General features: G+C 36.1%; 2 protein-coding genes and 1 long non-coding RNA gene across 11 annotated transcripts; 1 reads left to right on the top strand and 2 right to left on the bottom strand.

Moving 5' to 3' along the window:
• The first annotated feature begins 3,314 nt into the window (after positions 1 to 3,314).
• Positions 3,315 to 12,548, top strand: LOC145792914 (adoMet-dependent rRNA methyltransferase spb1-like). Of its 9 annotated transcripts, none has more exons than XM_082874803.1 (18): positions 3,315 to 3,801; positions 4,856 to 5,195; positions 5,272 to 5,490; positions 6,012 to 6,059; positions 6,143 to 6,298; positions 6,412 to 6,458; positions 6,774 to 6,930; positions 7,026 to 7,087; positions 8,055 to 8,256; positions 8,424 to 8,513; positions 9,274 to 9,416; positions 9,503 to 9,629; positions 9,746 to 9,835; positions 10,913 to 10,973; positions 11,110 to 11,204; positions 11,322 to 11,434; positions 11,852 to 12,020; positions 12,128 to 12,548. In XM_082874803.1, exons 2-13 carry the CDS (start codon positions 4,959 to 4,961, stop codon positions 9,758 to 9,760), a joined length of 1,503 nt encoding a protein of 500 aa, XP_082730929.1. In that variant the 5' UTR covers positions 3,315 to 3,801; positions 4,856 to 4,958; the 3' UTR covers positions 9,761 to 9,835; positions 10,913 to 10,973; positions 11,110 to 11,204; positions 11,322 to 11,434; positions 11,852 to 12,020; positions 12,128 to 12,548. The 9 variants fall into 9 exon arrangements, with proteins under 9 accessions (XP_082730929.1, XP_082730932.1, XP_082730928.1 ...); XM_082874806.1 differs by having other exon boundaries at positions 9,741 to 9,835; XM_082874802.1 differs by lacking the exon at positions 10,913 to 10,973.
• Positions 9,819 to 11,874, bottom strand: LOC145792915 (uncharacterized). Its single transcript, XR_014333107.1, has 2 exons — positions 11,736 to 11,874; positions 9,819 to 11,503 (listed from the first exon to the last, which is right to left on the bottom strand). It is a non-coding gene; the product is annotated as an uncharacterized LOC145792915 (long non-coding RNA).
• Positions 12,549 to 13,597: 1,049 nt separating the features above from the next.
• LOC145793608 (hydroquinone glucosyltransferase-like) lies at positions 13,598 to 14,963 on the bottom strand. Its single transcript, XM_082876472.1, has 4 exons — positions 14,833 to 14,963; positions 14,470 to 14,617; positions 14,184 to 14,368; positions 13,598 to 14,003 (listed from the first exon to the last, which is right to left on the bottom strand). The coding sequence occupies exons 1-4, from the start codon at positions 14,961 to 14,963 to the stop codon at positions 13,598 to 13,600; spliced, it is 870 nt and encodes a 289-aa protein (XP_082732598.1).
• Positions 14,964 to 20,994: the final 6,031 nt, after the last annotated feature.

Raw genomic sequence — 20,994 nt, 5'->3', positions numbered from 1 at the left:
TTAATGTCAGGCGACGACATATCCTTCTCTTTCTCTCTCTATCGATGTAGTATGATTTTGTCCGGATTGAACAACGCTAGGGATGGAGCATGGACCTCCTATCGAACGTGTTGTCGGGCTCCGGCGATTCGCCTCTGGCGGCGCTGGTGGAGAATCGGGAGCTACTGATGATTCTCACAACGTCAGTGGCGGTGCTGATCGGCTGCGTGGTGGTGCTGGTGTGGCAGCGATCGGCCGGCCAGAAGTCTTCCAAGATGGCCGAGCCTTTGAAACCTCTGATGGTGACGACGGAGCCGGAGCTGGAACCGGAGGTCGATGACGGAAAGACGAAGGTAAAGCAGACTGGTACCACAGAAGGATTCGCCAAGGCACTTGCTGAGGAAGGTAAAGCGAGATACGAAAAAACCAACTTTAAAGTAATTGATATGGATTTTCAGAGAGAGAGACAGAGAGAGAGAAGGCATGTGTAGAAAATAAGCTGAATAGGTTGAGGTCCGGCGGGCGGCCAAGGCGAGATTGCCGCCCGCCGGGGAAGCGAAACTATTAGGTTCTAAACCTGCTCTGATACCATGTAAAATAAACTGATGTATATTATTGATTGATTGATTACAAGATTGTTGTATTGTTATTTGTATCTGTATATTACAAGTCCTATATATAGAGAGGTTTTGGGAGTAGTAGGTGTAGAGTGGGTGGTGGTAGTAGGTAAAGTGGAGGTGGTAGGTGGAGTGGGTGAGGAGTAGTGGAGGTGTGTAGTGGTAGTGGTAGGTTTTAGTGGTGTAGGAGGTGTACATTAACAGATACTAACAAATTCTCCCATATAGGATTGATTTGAATCACATGAACTGATATAAGAAGTGTAACTCCATGGTTTAACAACGACAGAAAGAAAGAAAAACAAAGACATAAGCAATGCATTAAACAACAAACCCCACTGAGAATATCAAAAGATTACATATGGGCGATCTTGAGTATAGAAGGCACCGCAAGTTTTATTACTATATAACTTGAACCTCTGCATTTGCATCTGGTTTTTCCAGATGATAAAATTTGTGCTATCAAGCTTTATGGTAACAAGAGAACTTAGATTTGAAATCAGCATGTTGAGATTTGGCGGAATGGAAGAAGAAGAAGATAAAGATTCTGTAGAGGAACCCATTGATCGCTCGATGGAGCTTAACAGGGCTCTGATACCATGAAGAACTTCAAAGTTTATTCATTCATCTTAATCAATCAGTTACATTGAAGAGCGTTATATATACTAGCTACCATATGTATATAACTATATATATCTATGTAACAAACTATATAACTGCCTAACCACCTATTCTCTCTCTAACTAACCCAGGTATACAATCACATGTGATGCACAGCAGCATGATACAAACTACTCCCTATCATAGCTAACCTTTAAAGTTAGGCAAAATCTATTTAATCATTAAGATCATTTTCCTCCATCTTTGTTGCTGATATGACATTTTATAAAATTAATCAGTGTGTTTGGTTTTAGTTTTTTGAATTAAATTTTTTGAAAACTAAGTTTTTTGATTTTCGCATTTTTTTGTTTTTAGTGAATATTTTTAAAATTTAAACATTTTCTTTACTTTTTTAGATGCACCTTACTTAGATGTATCTAAAAAGTAAAAAATTTGTGAAAAAATATTTTAAAAAATTAATAAATACATAAAAATATAAATAATGTACTAAATTCTCTCCTTTTTTTTTATTGTATATTTTTGGTATTTAGTGAATTTTTGAAAGGTTTTTTTCACAAATTTTTTACTTTTAGGTATATTTATGTTAGGTATGTCTAAAAATTAAAAAAAAATACTTAAAATATTTAAAAAATTCAATAAAAATAAAAAAATACGAAAAACAAGAAAGTAGAATTTTTTAAAAAGTATTTTTTGAAAACTCTAACCAAGCAAAGTGTTAGATGAATAGTTAAAATAAAGAGCATGGTTGGAGAAGAAATATGAAATAGTTGATAGACAAAATAAAATATATACTTTATAGTAATGTTTAGATAGGTAAAATGCCTATTACCGTTGGAGATGCTCTTAGGGGTGTACCTTGTAATGAAAATGTCAACTTACCTTTATTTCATAATTAAATATTTAATATATATATATATATATTAGCTATTGATATTGTTCTTTCACAAATTTTTTAAATATTTTTTTTTTATAATTCGTATCCTTTCACAATCATTAAATAATATAACGAAATGATATAATGAAGAGAATATGAATGATATGGTAGGAGCAATGGTAGTTTTTTTAGGATCCTTGACATTTCTGATATAATATATTTTACAATTTTTTTTTATTTATAATATTTGCTCACTTTCTTAAAATATAATTAAAAAATGGGTACTGTTGCATTGTGATTTCAACTTACAACAAAAATGAGCGTAATTATGGAGTTATAGTATTATAATTTGAATTTTGTGTTGTAAATAAGGGTAAATTACAAATACACTCATGAGATTTGCTTAAAATATAATTTATCCATTTGATTTTAGAAATTACATTCCATCCTCGAAAGTTTTTAATTTCATAACAAATGACCCTTTCATTGATAAATCATCAAATCAATTAATAATTTTTAATAATATAATAAATTTGTTTCAATTAATAATTAAGGTAATTTTATCATTATAGAACAATTGAGAATTTTATTTTTTCAATTAATTAAATTAAATAAAAAATTATAACAAAGAGATATTTGTAATTTTTCAAACTAGAAAGAGAAATTTATTTTTAAATAAATCTCAAGAGGTGTATTTGTAATTTATCCTTAAAAATAAAGGGTAAACTACCAATAGGTTCCAATAATTAGATTTAATTTTCATCAAATTTTATTGAAAATAAGTCCTAGTAAAATCGTCGCTAAAAATTGATAATTAGTGACTTTTTTTCAAAATTTTTATAGATTGTCACTAAAACTTACAATTAGAAAAAATTTTCTGTGACGATTTTTTTAAACTGTTGCTGAAAGTTAAAAATTAGTCACATTTTTTTGTGACAAGTTTTTTAAATTGTTACTAAAACTTATAATCAGTGGCATTTTTTATGACAATTTTTAAATTGTCGCTAAAAATTAATAATTAATGATGTTTTTTAATAGTGTTTGATGAAAAACACATTAATTATCATATAAACTATTGAATAACAAATTCACCTATTAACTCCTACAAATAAGTTCCCATAAAGTTATCACAATGTTAGGTATCATGAAAAACCTTTCATGAAAATAATCATGAAAGCTTTGTGATCTTTGAATTACACTTAGAATAAAGCACCACACACTAACACTACAAGAAATATAGAATTTAACGGCGTTTATTTAGCGACGTTTTTATAAACACCACTATTTCTAACCTTTAACGACGTTTCATAAACGTCACCTTTTGTTTTAATTAAAACGGTACCGTTTAAGGAATAGAAGTCGTTTTTTAACGCCTTCACATGTGTTACAATGTTATTCCTCCCTCTCTTTTAGCTCTGCTATCAGAACCGTTCTCACTGTCTCTCTCTTCAGGCCCTCATTTTGAATCTGGAAACCTTCAGTTCGGTTTCATCTCAGATCTCTCACTCACTCACTCGATCCCTCAAATCTCTCACTCACTCGATCGCTCTCTCTCTCTCTCACTAAACCCTTCAGTCTCAGAGATTAAGATTCAACCTTTTTCAGCTCGGTTTCATCTCAGATCCAATCTCAAAGTGATTTCGATTTCGAAGCTCTCTCTCTCTCGATTTTGAAGCTCCACCGCCACCACCATCACCACCGTTGACTAAGGTGAGCACCATCGTCTACAATCTCAATTTCGTATTCTTCTCTCTCTCTCTCTCAAGCTTTTCCTTCCGGCGATTCTCCTCCTAGGGTTTACATAAGTTTAAGATTTCAGATCTGAGATTTCTCATTCAAAACTTAAGTTTCAGATCTGAGATTTCTCATTCAAAAATATGTTTGGGATTTGAGATTTCTTATTCAAAAACATATGTTTCGGATCTGAGATTTCTCATTCAAAAATATGTTTGAGATCTGGAATTTCTTATTCAAAAACACATGTTTCAGATCTGAGATTTCTCATTCGAAAATATATGTTTATGATTTGAAATTTCTCATTAAAAATTTTCATTCGAAACAATAATTTCTTAATCTAAAATTTTATGCTGGGTTCGGCATTAATTAATGCAAAAATAATTTCATACCAATTATTTGTCCTCTGTTTATTAATTTCATACCAATTATGAATGTATCTATTCCCCTCTCTCTAATACTTGCTGTCGAATTGCTAGACTGGGATTTCTTAATCTAGCCTTGTGATAGAAAGGGAAGGGAAGGTTTCCTCCATATGATAGAAAAGATTAAGGAGGAGAGTAGGGAAAGGAAAGGAGAAAGCTCTTTCCTCCACCCAAAAAAATCAATCTGCTGAAATGTGGTCCGTAAGGAAAGAGACAGAAGATGTTTGAAATTTTGGGCTAGTTCTGTATTACTGTTGGAAAATTTTGTATTGTGACTGAATTTTTTCTTACAATAAACCTTGTTAAGCTTTTCATTTCTGCTCTCTCATGGTGGCTTTCTTCATTAATTATACTTAACATAAGACTCTTCTAGACTCAGACCTTGAAATATTCTTCATGCATCATAACATATCTTTCACATAATTCTAGAGTCCTTAGATATTTAGTAAATTTCAATTTACTTTTTTTCTATAGAAGAAGCTGACTTGGGTATTAAAATACATGAAACTAGCTTGCATTCATTAACAAGTTGTTTGGAATGGTGGAATTGGTATTTGAAAATGGGATTTTTTTATGTTCATTTTGTTTGTTTTTTCTTTAAACAGGGCAATTGCCGAATATTTGTCACATGATCTCCCTTACAAGTTATCACCCGACGATGCTTTTGTCACATCTGGTTGCACTCAAGCTATTGATGTGGCATTGTCAATGTTAGCTCGCCCGGGAGTGAATATTTTGCTTCCAAGGCCAGGGTTCCCAATCTACGAACTTTGTGTTGCTTTTAGACATCTTGAAGTTCGGCATTTTGATCTTCTTCCCAAAAAGGGTTGGGAAGTTGATCTTGATGCTGTCGAAGCTCTTGCAGACCATAACACTGCTGCAATGGTAATCATAAATCCTGGGAATCCATGTGGCAATGTCTATACTTATCCACATTTGAAGAAGGTATTCTTCACTTCATAATTGGTTTTATGGTTACAATAAGCATTGGGTTTTCTATTAACTGATTTATTGCAATTAGATTGCTGAAACTGCAAAAAGGCTAAAATTTTTTGTAATTGCTGATGAAGTTTATGGCCTTCTTGCTTTTGGGGCTAATCCTTTTGTGCCGATGGGAGTTTTTGGTTCAGTTGTTCCAGTTCCCACGCTTGGCTCTTTATCAAAGCGATGGATAGTCCCTGGTTGGCGACTTGGTTGGTTTGTGATAAATGATCCAAATGACATCTTCAGAAACCCCAAGGTTTGCTCTGTGTACTTTCTCTTCTGATAATGTTGGTTACCATTCTCGGTATTGAATTATGTTGTCGATCAATGTCTTGAAAGTAAATGCAAGATGATTTGTTTTAATAATTATCATTCAGACATGGATTTGTTTTCATTGTATTTGGTTTTTTATGGTGTACTCACTTTAAACATTTTTATTTCATGCGGGCACAAATTTATTTTTTTATTAACCAAACATTAAAGTTCTTGTGGATGATGTCATGGCTAAAAAAAAGTTGATTTTTGTCACTAAATTTACTTGCACCAGTGCTAATGGTTTATTTTTCCTTTAAACAGATTGTTGAGACCAAGAGAAATCTATTAATTTCTCTCCAAATCATTCAATCTAAACGTGTTGTTCTTTTTTATTTTTCCCAATTTAGAGCAATTCCCGTGTATTGGTTTTGGAAGTTGTGTCTCTTTCCATTTCATTTGAGGTGATTTGAGTCTCCATTTTGCCGCAGCGTGGAGTACTAATTATTGGATTGGATGTTGTAGGTTTTCAGATCTCAGGATTACAGTGCTGTCCTCTACTGCCTTAGACAGGTGATGATTTTTTTTCCCCATTAAAATGTCCTGGGGAGACCTTGTAGATGGACGAGACACTGATGTTGGAATTTTCTTGGCAGCTTTTTGAAAAGGTTGAAGTGGATAAACCAGCGGCCAGTCGTTCAACATCTGCTGAGATTTATATTCTAGGTTTCAAGTATAAGGCCCCTTCAAAGATTGACCCCCGTCTTCTTGATGTGAAGCATCTCTTCGAGGGAGGCAAAGAACCCCCAAAGGTAATTTGATATAAATTATTCAGAAAAAAATTCGCCTGCCTTGTATGCTTTCCTTTGTGTACTTTGTTGTTTCATGAATCATGATATTAAACTTCAGATTTTCCCTGACACAGGTGGTGGATGTACTTAGAGGAACAAAGCAAAAGAGACACCGTGATGGGTAATTCCTTGAACCGTGACATTTCTATATGTGCCATTAAATCTGTCAGTTTCCTCATATATCCATGAGAATCACGAGCTTTACTTCTTCACTGTATAGAAAGATAAGGTCACTGCCTTTGCGGGTTGTGGCACGATTTTATGCTGTCAGAATTGATGTGCTTATGAGACATACATGTTGTGGTTGTTGACAATGATATAACAAAGGCTTAGGCCATTGTTTTATTTATTGTTAAATGCCTGTGTGCATCTTAATGTGAATTTCTGTCAATGTGCGTCAATAGAAGGGCTTTTGCTTACTACTTGCTCATTTTAGGTATGAAGATGGGCAGTCAATTTTGAGGAAGGTTTGTTCTGCCGCAGATTTTATTTGGTCTGACAGTCCTCTTGAGATTCTTGGTTCAGTTACATCTATCGATTTCAAGGATCCTGCTTGTTTGCCTATAAAGGATCATACTTTGACAACAGAGGAGGTATACTCAGTGTGCATGTGTGTGTCTGGGTTTCAGTTCCTGATTAGCTATCCTGCACAGTTGTTTAACTATTTGGCCCATTGTTTTCTTTCCAGGTTGAAACTCTGTGTGATGATCTGCGTGTCTTGGGAAAGCAAGACTTCAAGCATCTTTTGAAGTAAGGAACACTTTCCCTTCTTCATACTAGTAGTGAGTGATTAACATCTGCATGTGGGCATTCTTTTACCCTCTTTGTGTGATATACTTGGTATTATCTGTTTACATGATCTGAAGGTTGACACTATGATTTGTTTTATTGTAGTGCTTGTTGTGCACCTAAAGTACCTGTGATCCTCTATTGTAATATTTTTTTTTTCTCACAGAAGTTCCATTAAACAATGAATTTGGTCTGAAACTACACATTTATTTTATTTCTTCTTATTTTTTTGGATTATCAAACACATTTGGAAGCAATAAGACTTGTTGTAGGACTGTTTTTGGAATAAAAGAGAGTTTCTACCAAGTAATTCAGATTTTGTGCTTGAAGCACCTAAAATGAAGGTAAGGTGGCAAAGCTTGAAAGAAACATATAGTAAAAAATATCTCCACTTAGATTCATTGAGGTTGTCCTTCAACTATCAGAATTCTAGGAGCAATGGACAGAATTTAGGAACAAGAAAACAGTAATGAGCGAAACAAAAAAACAGGATATGGAGTTAAATTACTCTGACTACCCAATCAATCAATTGGGACCAATTTGACAAGCTTGAATGCCATTTATTTACAATTCCTCTGCTAAGTAAGTCTTTGGGAATTTTTGCCTAATCACAGGGTGTACTCAATTTGCTTAGATGACTGTATCATCAAAATGCTGAATCAGCATGTATGGCTGTGAATATTGAAAGAATCATCTTATTTGCAGTTTTTTAAGCATTTTAGGCACATGTCATTATCCATAAATTATTGTTGGTGATGACATGCAATTGATGGTGCATCTAGCTACGTGCACATGGAACACATGATAGATTCCATTAGTGGATCCTTGTTTTGATCTACAGAGTGGGGCTTTAGTTTCCTTGTTCTCATATTCTACTTGTAATGAAGATACTATATGGATGTTTTTATCTTTGTTTTTGCTTTTGTAGGTGGCGTATCAGTATAAGAAAAGCACTGTCCCCATCAAATAAGGCTACTTCTACAACCACAGACGTCGAGCATGAGAATAAGGATGATGATAATAAGGATAATGAAGATGAGAGAATACTTAATGAAATGGAGGAGTTGACCAATGCTATGGATCATAAAAAGAAACGAGCAAAGAAACTTCTCGCAAAAAGACTAGCTAAGGTTCAAGGCCTATGTTTGGGATTCCCTTCCCCACTCTTTCTCTGTTTCTTTTATTATGTTTTAACTCTCTCTCTCTCCCCCCACATGCACAATATAATGTGGGAAGACGGTCACTTACTCTGTTTTACTGATAATTTGCTTTGATTCACTTCATTTTGAATTTCCAGGACAAAGCACGAAAGAAAATGGGGATGCAAGTGGATGCAACTTCTGATGGTTATACTGATCATGAGTTGTTTTCTCTATCTTCTATTAAGGTCAGTTTTCATCATGATTTGTTAATTAATTGTATTGTTGGTTTCAAACCTTAAATTCGGATATTTTTATTTATTATTTTGTATCCTATTATCTATTCTATTATATAAAGAACACAATGCAGAACATATTTTGAAGTTATGTCACACTCAAGGAATTCTTGGGACCCTTATCATTTGATGTATTTGAACAGTTTTGAAATGATAAGAACAATATACGTAGAAATGATTTAGCTGAGTTTAACGCTCAAACCAAGACAAGAGCAAGTTGGGGATTTTGGACAGAGCCATTGTCAATGAAAAAGGATACTTATTGTGAGAAATTGAACTTGAAAGCACTATTTTTTTTACATTATGGTATATGCCATTGTATGATTTGTAGTTCAGACCTGAGGTTTCTTTTCAATGTTGGACTTCTTGTTCTTTTGATTTATTATTGACCCATGTTGTTGTGGACATTTTTGAAGTTAAGAATTACCACTCTCTTCAAAAGTGTCCAAATAGGCATTAGACAAGGGGGTCATGTCAACAAGTGTCAAACATGCTAATTTTCAATTTAACTGGTGCCCCACGTATCCTAGGTTTTAGTGCTCTCCCCCCAAACTAGGATGGAGACAATTAAAAAATAAGAACAAGACACCCACATATTCTATTTGAAGCCAATTTCTGTGTCTTGTTAATCTCAACAAAACCTTAAAAAGTGAGTCTTACTGAATTTTTGAGAGGCATCATTCACTTACCCTCTTGTATTATTCACACTCAGGGCAAGAAAGATTTAGCGACTGTTGATACTGCTGAATATGATGATGAAACTGGAGATGTGGTAGATAGTGAAAATGAAGAAACCCGTGAGAGGCAGCAGGAATCTTTATCTAGTGATGTGGACTCTGACGAAGAACGCAGAAGGTGATTCTCTCTCATCATTGTACTTGACATAAGCTTGATGAATATTTTGTATGCCACTGTAATTAAATGATGCATTCTCTTGTCAGATACGATGAGCAGATGGAAGAGATGCTTGATCAAGCTTATGAACGGTATGTGGAGAAAAAAGAAGGAAGTACAATGCAGAGAAAGCGTTCAAAGCAGCTTCACTCCAAGGATACCGAACTTTTAGAGGTAAAATATTTCTGAAAAGAAAAAAAAGAAACTTTCTGATGTGTGGAGTCAAGTAAAATATTGAATTCTGTTCGCTTTTTGCTTGTTTCTTTTCTTCTTTAAAATGGGTAGTAAAGGTAATAGAAAGATGAGCAAAAGCGTTATGGAATGACACCCCTCAAGAAACCTGTGGATCTTCAGAGATTGAATGAATTGGTGTCAATTGGGTAAGTGGAACCAGAATAATGTATTTATTTTCCCAATCACTGATTATTATTTTTTTCTTTTTCCTTCCTTTTTTCTGAAGTCAATTCTTGTTGTTAACTTTTGTCATCAGTATTATTTTCTCACTAGATGTCACCATTTAGTCTTAGGTCTTCAAAAGTGAAAATAAATATTAAAATATAGAAGACAGAAGGGTGAAATTAATGTAATTACATATGGCTCTGACTCTTGGAATTTTTTTCCCCCCTGAAATTTTAAATAAAAAGTGAACCAATGTTGTCATCTGCCTTGAATCCAATGCCTTAATGCAGTTCAACTTTCGTCCCACTTTTCCTGGGGCACAGTCCTACATTTCTGATACATTGATCGATAATGTTTTGGCTGTGTTTGATATCTGGATTAGGTTCACTATGATTATGAATTCGGTGGGATTGAGTGATGGGATTACTAATATGGTGGTATTAGGTTGGAAATGTGAGATTAATTGCATTTGTTTGTTTACTGCAATTGAGCTGTATATTGAAGATATCCCTAGTTTGCTCACTGCTTAGATGAGAAAGCTAACCAAATACTTTTCCCTCGACTTTTCATTTCTTCCCTCGTCAAGACAGTCCCTTCTATTAACTATCATCTGCTTATCGGATTTGGCTTGCATCTTTGGTTTCAATGTTTCCTCTGACGGGTTAGTGAGAATTGGTCTAAAGAGACGGGATTTGGACCTTAACAGTATATATGGCGTAGCAATCATCAGAGGAGAGGTTATCCATGCCAATGGTAAGGGCAACGATTCCAATAGTAATTGTGTTGACAATTTAAAAGATGATGTGGTGTATTTGAAAAATTTTATGGACACCCAATATTACGGAGAGATTGGCATTGGTTCACCTCCACAACACTTTGCTGTTGTCTTTGATACCGGCAGTTCCAATCTTTGGGTGCCATCTTCGAAATGCCACTTTTCTGTGAGTTTTTTTTTTTTACCACTTGAGTGCCTAGTGTTGTAATTGTAACACTTGTTGGGTTTGGGTAATATATATATATATCTATAAATTAAATTATAATGCAATAACTTCATGCAGATTGCTTGCTATATGCATTCTAAGTACAGGGCAAAGCTATCCAGTACATATACTGAAATTGGTACATTACTTTCAAAAACTCGTTAAACTTCTCATAGAGTTGTATGTTTTTCCTATATACATAATAAAGCTAGATTCTGGTGTTGTGCATGCTGATGGAACCATAATATCAGGTTTCTTGTTCCATTCTGATATAGGAACATCTTGCAAAATCCATTATGGTTCTGGATCTATATTTGGCTTCTTCAGCCAAGATAATGTGAGAGTTGGAGATGTTATCATCAAAGATCAAGTGCGTGATTGTTTGTATCAAATTTCATGTTGTGTTATTACTATATTCTTATTATTATTGTTGTTGTTGTTGTTGTTATTATTCATGTCATGGCAACATTGATTTCATGACATTTAGGTGTTCACCGAGGCTACAAAGGAAGGATTATTTATGTTCTTGCTTGCACAATTTGATGGGATTATTGGACTTGGGTTTCAGGACATTGCAGTTGGGCAAGTCTCACCAGTGTGGTATAGTTCTTTTAGTCACTGATTGTTAATTTGACTGTTTTGGCATCACATGGTCACCCTAATTTGCTACTAAGCCTTCGTTTGGGAACAAGCTAATTTAGTAACTTTTTGGCTATTTGGCTAAAATATGAATTAAAAAAAACTAGTATGTTTGGGATGACTTTTTGACTTTTTACGAAAAGATGTGCAAAAAGTAAAGAGAAAAGAGAATCTTTGACTTTTTGGTATGGGTTATTGGTTTTTTGGATAATTTAGTAACTTTTTGACTTTTTGGCTAAAAAAGAAGGTTCCCAAACGAGGCCTAAATGAGTGAAGAAATAGACCAAAAAAAAAAAAATTGGTGTTTCTCTAGCTGGCTCTTTCCTTTGATTTCTTTATATTGCTTGAAATTGAAACTAGACTTTGCTGGGAGTTCAGGTACAACATGGTTAAACAAGGTCTTGTGAGCCGACAAGTCTTCTCTTTATGGCTGAATCGAGATCCTAAATCAAAGATAGGAGGTGAGATTGTCTTTGGTGGTGTTGATTGAAGGCACTTCAGGGGTGACCACACTTTTGCCCCAATCGCACAAAATGGTTACTGGCAGGTACATGAAAATTTAAAATTTAAGTTGTATATTATTGAAATTATTTAGTCTTCTTCTGCTGAGATAAAAAGAGTTAATGATTGACATTTAACTATAACCTCTTACAGATTGAGGTAGGTGATATTATTATTGCAAGCAATTCAACAGGAACAGGTGTCAGAGAACAAATTTCCTTTCAATGCAGAAAATTACAAATTACATGAAGAAGTTGGAGAAGGTGTCAGCGCCACTGTTCACCGGGCTCTCTGCATTCCTTTGTGTTGACTGGGATTTGGGAATGTATCCTGCTCAAAATTGTCTTTGTTGTACATGAACCTATTTTGATTAATTGAATACGAATCCCTATTCTGCAGTGTAATGATGTGTAATATGCTTGACTATTCCATTGCATCTGCATGTGCAAGCAAATGACTTAATCTATTTTTTCTTTTTATTTTTTGATTGTGTTTGTTGTTTGATTTTGGTTCAGACACAATCATGTAATGTTTATTTAGTCAATATATTGAAGTAGCTGTAAAATTTTATTCATATTATTGTTATTTTTCAGCTTTATTAAAGGTATGTTTTTTAGTTAAATATAACAGATTCAGAACAATTTTTTTTTTAAAAAAAAGAGCTATAACGGCGTTTTTTTAAAACGCCACTACAGTGCCAACAGACATTTTTTTAAAATAAAAAAATCTATCACGGCGTTTTAAAAACGTCGCTAAATATTGGATGACGTCATTTTATCATTATTTATCGCATTTAGCGGCGTTTTTAAAAACGTAAAAACGCCGCCTATACTAATTTTACGACGTTTTTAAAGCGTCATAAACTTATAGCGACGGCCGCGTCCTCGACGTTTGGTGATAAGCGTCACTAAATGAATTAGCGGCGTTTTTCATACATATAGCGGCGTTTTTAAAACGCCGCTAAAAGTCATTTTTCCAGCAGTGTAATCAAGGTAATCTAAAAATCATAAATCTTTTATGATTATTTTCATGAAAAAAATTTCATGATTCTTAACTTTTTTCTAAAGTTATTAAGAGAAATTTCCCCAGCAAAGAGAAAGTGAAAATAAATGTAATACTATGAAAATCCTTAAAATAAATGTAATACTTGTACTTGAAATCTTATTGACACCGAAAAATTATCCCTCGATAATGCGCTTATGTAATGGAAATTGAATTAATCTAATGTGGAATTTAAGTATGGAATGAATTAGAATCAAGAATTGATATTTTCAAATAACATTCAAAATAAAAAATTTAAATTTGTAGTATTATTGATACTAACATATTCTCCCATATTGATTGATTTGAATAACATTAACTGATACAAGAAGTGTAACTCCACGGTTTAACAACGAAAGAAAGAAAGGAAAACAAAGACATAAGTGATGCATTAAACAACAAACCATTGAGGATATCAAAAGATTACATATGGGTGATCTTGAGTATACAAGGCACCAAGAGCTTTATTACTAAATAACTTATACGTCCGTATTTCGAGTCAAGTCATGATGATAGACCCAATCGAACAGGCAAGTTGGCAAGCGGTGGAGGTGGAGCGTTACAAATATATCAAAGCGGATGTCAGAGCATTATCGTTTCATGATTTTTCCAAATTTGGATGACTTGAGCAAGTGACTTAGCAGATGATCCATGTTCACATGTGGTGGTGGCGGCCAACTCTTTCAGCGCCCTCGCCTTTTGTTGAAGTGGTTTCCCTCCTTCTCCTAAAATAAGATCCCTCACAAGTTTTGCGATTTCTTCACGACCAACAAGGCCATCTTCCTCGTTCTTCTTTGGTCTAAACGCGATTTTGAATTGTTTGGTTAGCATTTCCGTATGCATTTCTTGCTCTCCAAAGAGTGGCCAAGCTATTATAGGAACTCCATTGACTAAGCTTTCTAGGATTGAGTTCCAACCACAGTGACTCAGGAATCCACCGGTCGAGACATCAACAATGCTATAGAGCTCTAAAAAGAGCTCTACTGAGCTGGCATGTCCAAAAAAAAAAAAAAAAATTCAAGCTAAAACATCACACCAAATTGGACCTCACACACCTCCATGTCATTAGTGCATGTTTTAGAGCTCTTATCCTAGAGCTCTCAAGCATTTTTCGTCGAGACATGACTCAAGATTTGGATTTGTGGGGCCCACGACCGAACCAATAGACCCAACCCCCCTCTTCTCGTCCTCCATGAACCCCTTTGGTAGGAAATCAAATGGGTCATCATCCTTGTTAATGCTTTGTGCATTGTAGTGAACACCATTTGCACCATCCTTAGCTAGGCTCCTAACAACCCAAATGAACCTCTGTTCACTCATCTCCAAACCCAAGGGTAGTTCAGTTAGCTGCTCCTGTGAAAGAGTCCCACTGCTCCCAAAGGACGCAAATAAGACCGAGCCACGTGGCTGCTCATCGAGCCACCATAAGCACTCCACATCATCATCATTTCCACTTGTCGGACGGGTTTGTAACACAGGCCCAATCGGGTAGACGGGCGTTTTTTACCCGACGCATCCTCCTCCTTGTCCACGAAAGCATTAAAAGCTCTAGGTTCCAACTCCAGGAAACTATTGACGATAATCCCATCAGCCAGATTGAACCTTTTGGCATGGTGAATGAACAATTTGTAAGTGTGAGTGTTTCTGTTCTGCATCACATTTACTGTGTGCCCCGAATCGGGAGGCAACCGGGTATTTTGATTGGGTCGGGTATGTCTTTATAGTCACTGTAACCTTGAGCTTGAGCTTCTTCGTCTAATTTGGGCAAATGCAAAAGCAATGACAGTGACATTGCACATAAAGGCACGAAAATGTACCGTAGCAGATTGAATTCTCGAGCTACTTCAAATGAGTCGGTGCCAACAACATCGACTACCAGGGCGACGAGGCGAGTTGACTCAGTTAAGAGCTTGAGCGAGTCACGGAGAGCTGGGACAGCACGAGTCATGGCGGTTGTGACAAAAAAAGAAAGATCAGCGTCGGAAGGAACGTCTGCCAGAGGGGGAGGAGGAGGGAGATAGAGGACTTGAATGGTTTTGGGCATGGAGGAATCGAGGAAAGATTTTTGGGATTTGATGGGAAACCCAAAGTTGGGGATGATGAAGGTGACTGAGAAGTTGTGGGTGAGGACAAGTCGCTTAGCGAACTCAGTGAGTGGGATGAGATGACCAATTGCTGGTGTGGGGAAAATGACTATGTGAGGCTTCTGCTGTTGTTGTTCGATAGTAGTTTTTCCATGATGAGAGAGAAGACAGAGATGATAATAAGTCAGTTAAGCAAAGAATGGTGCCATTGCTTGCATCCATGAACATATCTATATAATAAGTCAAGAGTGTTTTTGAAAATGTCTTAAAATGTATGTGAGATACATTTTAATCCAATGGTTTAGATGATTCTTAAGCTTACATCGATGGTTCAGATTGGTTCAAATGAATGATGATTGATTCATTCACGCATGCACGTCTGACCCACGCACGTCTAACCACATCCTCCCCACCTTCCCTCTCTCTATCTCTCTCTCTTTCACTCTCTGCTCTTTTTCGACAGAAGCAAAAAACCCCACCCTCTTCGCTACCGGTGCTCCTCTTTCGTCACGCTCCTCTTCATCAACCGTTCGATTTCAATTCTCTTCATCGACCCCCACCCTCTTCGCTACCGACGCTCCTCCTCCTCCTCCTCATTCGCCACGCTTCTCTTCATCGCAAGGTAAGATTCCCTTACAACCCAAAACGATTTCAGTATAGTTTTGTGGCTTTAATCATATATCCAGAAGAGTTGGGGCTTTGATCATATAACAGAGTACTCATTTTGATTTTGATTTTTGTTTTTCTAAACCTTAAATTGATTTGTTAATTAGGGTTTTTTTAGGTATTTGGATTGCTCTAAATCAAGTTTGTAATATGTGTTTGTTTCCCTTTTTTTTCCACTTTTGAGTTTTTGATCCGATTGTGCTTCGATTGGCTTACCAAGTTCGCTCCTCTGTTTGCTCCTCTCCTCTCTCCCTCTCTCTCAAACCCTAGATTTACGCTCAGCCACCAGAAATCATTCTCCGAAAAATACCATTTCGGTTTTGGGTTCAATTCCATTTTGGGTTTCGATTAGTTTGTAATTGTGTTTATGTATGTGTTTCAAATTATTGCCAGAAAAAAGATAATTTTTATTGGGTTTTGAGTTTTAAGACTTAATAGGAGTAGTTTTGTTGGTGGGTTGGCTGAGACAATTCTCTTAATAAAATGTCTAAGTGTGTGCAGATAAAGCTCAATTTCTTTGATCCTGCCTGCTGAATGCTCTACTCAGAGTAATCAGTGCGGTTATTCATTTCAGTATACAGATGGAAGTGGGACGTCTGGTTTTTATGTATCTAATTTTCTGTATTTTGACACAATTATGGGGCCATCTTTGGTCACTAACTCTTCCGCCCCAATTGTTTTCGGGTAAGCTGTTATGACTTCTGAAGGTTGTCTGTGTCAATGTGGGACATAAAATAACTATTAGATGGAGAAAGTAGGTGGTCAAAAGAGTGAAATAAAAAGCCTTCGTGATAGACTAATATGTGGTTTCCATAATTAGCAGCTTTTTTTTTTATTATTTTAGTTTACAGAACAACCATAATCAAATGTGACATTGGTTATTTCAACATGATTTCACCAATCTTCTAATTGAAAAAAAATCAGTTAACTTAGGGTTCATTTGGGAATTGGCCTTTTTAGTGTCTTTTTGTCTAAAACTTCGTGGCCTTATGTTCTACGACAAAAAATCAGTGGTGTTCATTCTCTTAGTAGATTCTACATGTGATGCCCCTGTTCCGTAATATGCTAATTGGTCCCTAATACGTATGTGATTATATGTTTTGATATGATTTTTGTATGCCATTATGTGAATATATGCGACTTTGGAATTCTACCTGTTCACCGTAGGAATATCTGTTTGAATAATCTGCTCTGGAAATTAAATTGAGGGCCTTATCGGCCACAGAATCCGAAATTGATTACGCCACTGTGATTGGCATAATTTTTAGAGCCTACGGTGAAATTTAATTAGAAATTAATTCTGGTCAGATTAAACTGATTAAATTTATGAATTAAGTGCCAAAATATTTTATATTAAAATATTATATTAGTGGGGCTTGTTGTATGATAGCACTACACTCCCCTTTAACTCTTATGAACTCAAAAATCTGAGGGATTCAATTGTGAGAGAGTGAGGGCTGGCCTTAGTGAGAGAAAGGGAGAGAAATTGTGCAATTTGGCTTAAAGCTTGGAAATTTTGGGGATTTAGCTCAAGAGTTGACTAGAGCTTAGAAGATCAAAACCTCTAGGTGAGTAATTCTTGGATTATAGTTCGTAATTTTGTGTGTTCAAGCTAATTTGGTGATCAAGAGTAAGATTGAAATGAAATTGTGTTGGAATTGTTGAATTGAAGCTTAATATGTGCATGCATGTAAGAAATTACTGTGAAATTGCATGTTTGAGCACAAATGTGTGTAATCCATATGTAATGTTAAAGGAAACTCATGTTTTGATCACCATTTGGGTTATCCAAGTTGAAAATGTGGCTAATTCATCACATGCATGTACAATTTGAGAAGATATGAGCTTGAATGCATGGATTTGTTATGTTGGTGTTGAGTTTGACATATTTTGGGCCATGCATATAGATAAATCAAGAAATTGAGCTTCATAATGTTATAATCTTGCATTGGTACCATGTTGGTATGATTATATTTGAGATTTGAGCCATTGCATGCAAGTAATGTAGCTGGAAAATCGAATTGGAGCTCAAGAACACAGTTCTGGGTTTTCTAGAATTTTGAGGTCCGCTCGAGCGGGGAACCTGACGCTCGAGCGGGAAATGCGTGCTCCCAGTACTTTTTGCAGACTTGATGTCCGCTCGAGCGGGGTAATTCACGCTCGAGCGGGGGAGCTATTTTGACAGGCTTTCGGCTCGAGCATCCTATTTCACGCTCGAGCGTATTTTTGGTGTAACCAACACTTTTGCAGGCTTAAGGGTCCGCTCGAGCGGGGAAGTCCACGCTCGAGCGGGGACCCTATTTTCTGAAACTTTGAAAATGCATTCTGTGTTATAATTTTTCCGTCCTCTTTCACTTGTAAGCACTCTTGGGCATGCATTGAGCATTGTAAATGAGTTAACGAGTTAAGAATAAAGCCTAAAGAGGAATATATGAATTAGAGAACGGATTGAACTGTTAGTGACCCTTTTGTGTTCATGAAATGTGTAGGGTCAAGCTCCAGGGCAAATCCACAAGCCGATCACTGTGAGTAATATCGATATTTGAATGATTGTGAATGACCAATTATTATTCCCTTATATGCTTTGTAAGTTGCTAATTGGGATTGTGGACAAAAGTCTGACAGGAATAAACATAAATGGACCAAAGGTCGTTTCGATAAACATAAATGGACCAAAGGTCGTTTTGATAAACATAAATGGACCGAAGGTCGTTTTGATAACAAAAGAACGGACCGAAGGTCGTTTTGACCTATATGAATGGACCGAAGGTCGTTTTGACATATATGAACGGACCGAAGGTCGTTTTGATAGAAATGGGTGGACCGAAGGTCGTTTTGACATATATGAATGGACCTAAGGTCGTTTTGACATGAATGAGTGGGCCGAAGGCCGTTTTGACACGAATGTATGGGCCGAAGGCCGTTTGACGTAAACGAGTAGACCGAAGGTCGTTTTGATATGAATAAACGGATCGAAGGTCGTTTTGATAGAAATAAATGGACCTAAGGTCGTTTTGACATGAATGAGTGGGCCGAAGGGCGTTTTGACACGAATGTATGGGCCGAAGGCCGTTTTGACCTAAATGAATGGGCCAAAGGCCGTTTTGACATGAATGGAAATCTGAATGGGCCAAAGGCCAGAATGTTTAGAACTACAGTCACTTGATTTGAATTTCGTATAGTTATATATCTGTTAAATGGAAATATGAATTGGGCCTAAGGCCTTTTGGAACATGTTGTTCTACATTGTTATGTAACTTCTGTATTTGATTTGATATTATTTACTGGGCTATCGCTCACGCTCATTCATGTGTTTGTAGGTGAGCCAAGAGAAGTCCAGAACCAGTCTCAGTGAAGTCTGTATGGAACAACTAAGGTTTTGAGAGAGTCGGCCCTTGTGTCTCACGCACGAGACCCGTCTTCGCCCTTTTGTTATGTATTTACATTTTGTCAGGTTGGCGAAGTTTTGTATATGTCTGCTTATAGTTTTTATGGGTTGACTTAGTTTTGGATGATCCTGTCTGTACAGAACCTATGTCGTTATGTTTCTGTTGTGAGTTATTAACGTACATATGTATGGTTTGTTTTGATGTGCCATGTAAGCACAGCTCTATGGACAAAGTTTTAAATTTTGCTTCCATTTTGGCCCCTTTACTCTGATGTGTTAAGTCTGTTTTGGTTTGAGGCCGTAGGTAATCTTAGGATTACTGGCCGGTTACGTCCTTAACCCATGGGGGCGGGTTCGGGTCGTGACAGAGTGGTATCAGAGCACGAGTTAATAACTCACACACTTGTCCAAAAGAGCAATAAGCGTCTAGATAAGGTCTAGGATGCATTCATGTGATAATATGAATCTGAAAGCATCAAGAATACGCTTAAATGTTTAATGCGAACGATTATGTATTATAAGTTTGTGATTCGCTTGCATTGTAAACCATTGGAATATGTATGCTTTTTGATATATGCATACTTGTGAATCTTTTGTATAAGGTATAATGCAAGTTTAATCAGATGGTGAGTAATAACTCTGTAAGGTTATGTTTAGCTTTAAACATTTTCTGATGATATGAATGAATGATTGCCCAAAATCCTCTTTGAACGTAATTGTGGTATCCTTAGCAGAGGCCCTCGCCCAGGGGATATAATATTGTGGCTTATGGTCATGAGACCCTAGCCCGAGGGAAATAATACCATGGTACAGGCTCTCGCCTGGGGGAAACAATACCGTGGCCTATGTATGTGATATGTTACCTGGTATTAGAGGTTCCATCATGGAACTTGATATGCTTGACCAACATGATATGTTATGCTCAAGGAAATACCACACATGATTTGAATATGAAATATGAATTGTTACACTAATGTGTACAACAAGTTTGTTTTGATATAATGCACATACATGAATATATAAATCATGAAAAGTTGTCTATGTGCATTCAATTCTACCGACGGGTGTCTATGTGAAATATGAACATGATTTGAGTATATGATTACTTAGTAAATGTTCAGCATGCGATATCTGATAAGTATGCAATTATCTGTTACGTATGTGTTTATTTTTGTATTGGAAATCCTGGTATTTGGCATGATTTAATAAGAGTTTGTGGAGAGGATGGTTAAATTAAGGGCATACGAGCTGGAAGGCTCTTTCACAGCCCGACTTGATAGATAGGAAAGGATGGTACAAGAAATGGCAAAGATCTTAAGACAACAACGTCAGTTGCCGCTACGGCGAGAACCTTTGCCACCACCAGTGTACGAAACATCGAGGAGTTTGTTATCGGATTTCTGGGGCTTGTTATAGGTGTGGTAACTGGACCGTATGGTAAAGAACTGTCCCCAAACTGAACAAAATGTGAATAAACGTTCTGCCTCAACTAGATTTGTACCAGTGGTAGGAATTGCTACTCAGGATAAAGTAATTACACTCATCCTAGAAAGCACTCAGAATGCTGTGATTGTTATCCCAGGTATCTATATGTTTACAAACGAATGCTTATGTGTTGATTGATCTTGAATTAGTATATGTGTACATTTTTGCTTGGGATATTATTTGATTCGAATCGACATATCCTTTCGCATCTGCTGCATGTGTATTTAGATTGGTTGGACTCGCAAGATCGAGACTGCATTCATTCGAGGTATATGCCCCATTTGGGAAATTTGTGAAATACGTTTTGGGATATTGATTGACTCTATCTTATGTACAACCGAGGAACTCTGTTTAAT

Source organism: Camellia sinensis, chromosome 6 (assembly GCF_055761805.1).
Source record: "Camellia sinensis isolate YWXY chromosome 6, ASM5576180v1, whole genome shotgun sequence".
Taxonomy (NCBI): Eukaryota; Viridiplantae; Streptophyta; class Magnoliopsida; order Ericales; family Theaceae; genus Camellia; species Camellia sinensis.
Note: the sequence above shows the minus strand (reverse complement) of the source record. Positions and strands in the feature narration are given on the sequence as shown.

Excerpts from the sequence above, each read along its gene's own strand:
- LOC145793608 (XM_082876472.1), bottom strand. The coding sequence starts at position 14,963 with ATGACTCGTGCTGTCCCAGCTCTCCGTGACTCGCTCAAGCTCTTAACT. Across the intron at positions 14,369-14,469 it reads GTTACAAACCCGTCCGACAA|GAGCAGCTAACTGAACTACC; the intron begins GTGGAAATGATG and ends ACTCTTTCACAG. Across the intron at positions 14,004-14,183 it reads GACGAGAAGAGGGGGGTTGG|CTCAGTAGAGCTCTTTTTAG; the intron begins GTCTATTGGTTC and ends TGGACATGCCAG.
- LOC145792914 (XM_082874799.1), top strand. The coding sequence starts at position 4,959 with ATGTTAGCTCGCCCGGGAGTGAATATTTTGCTTCCAAGGCCAGGGTTC. Across the intron at positions 8,257-8,423 it reads TCGCAAAAAGACTAGCTAAG|GACAAAGCACGAAAGAAAAT; the intron begins GTTCAAGGCCTA and ends TTGAATTTCCAG. Across the intron at positions 8,514-9,273 it reads TTTCTCTATCTTCTATTAAG|GGCAAGAAAGATTTAGCGAC; the intron begins GTCAGTTTTCAT and ends ATTCACACTCAG.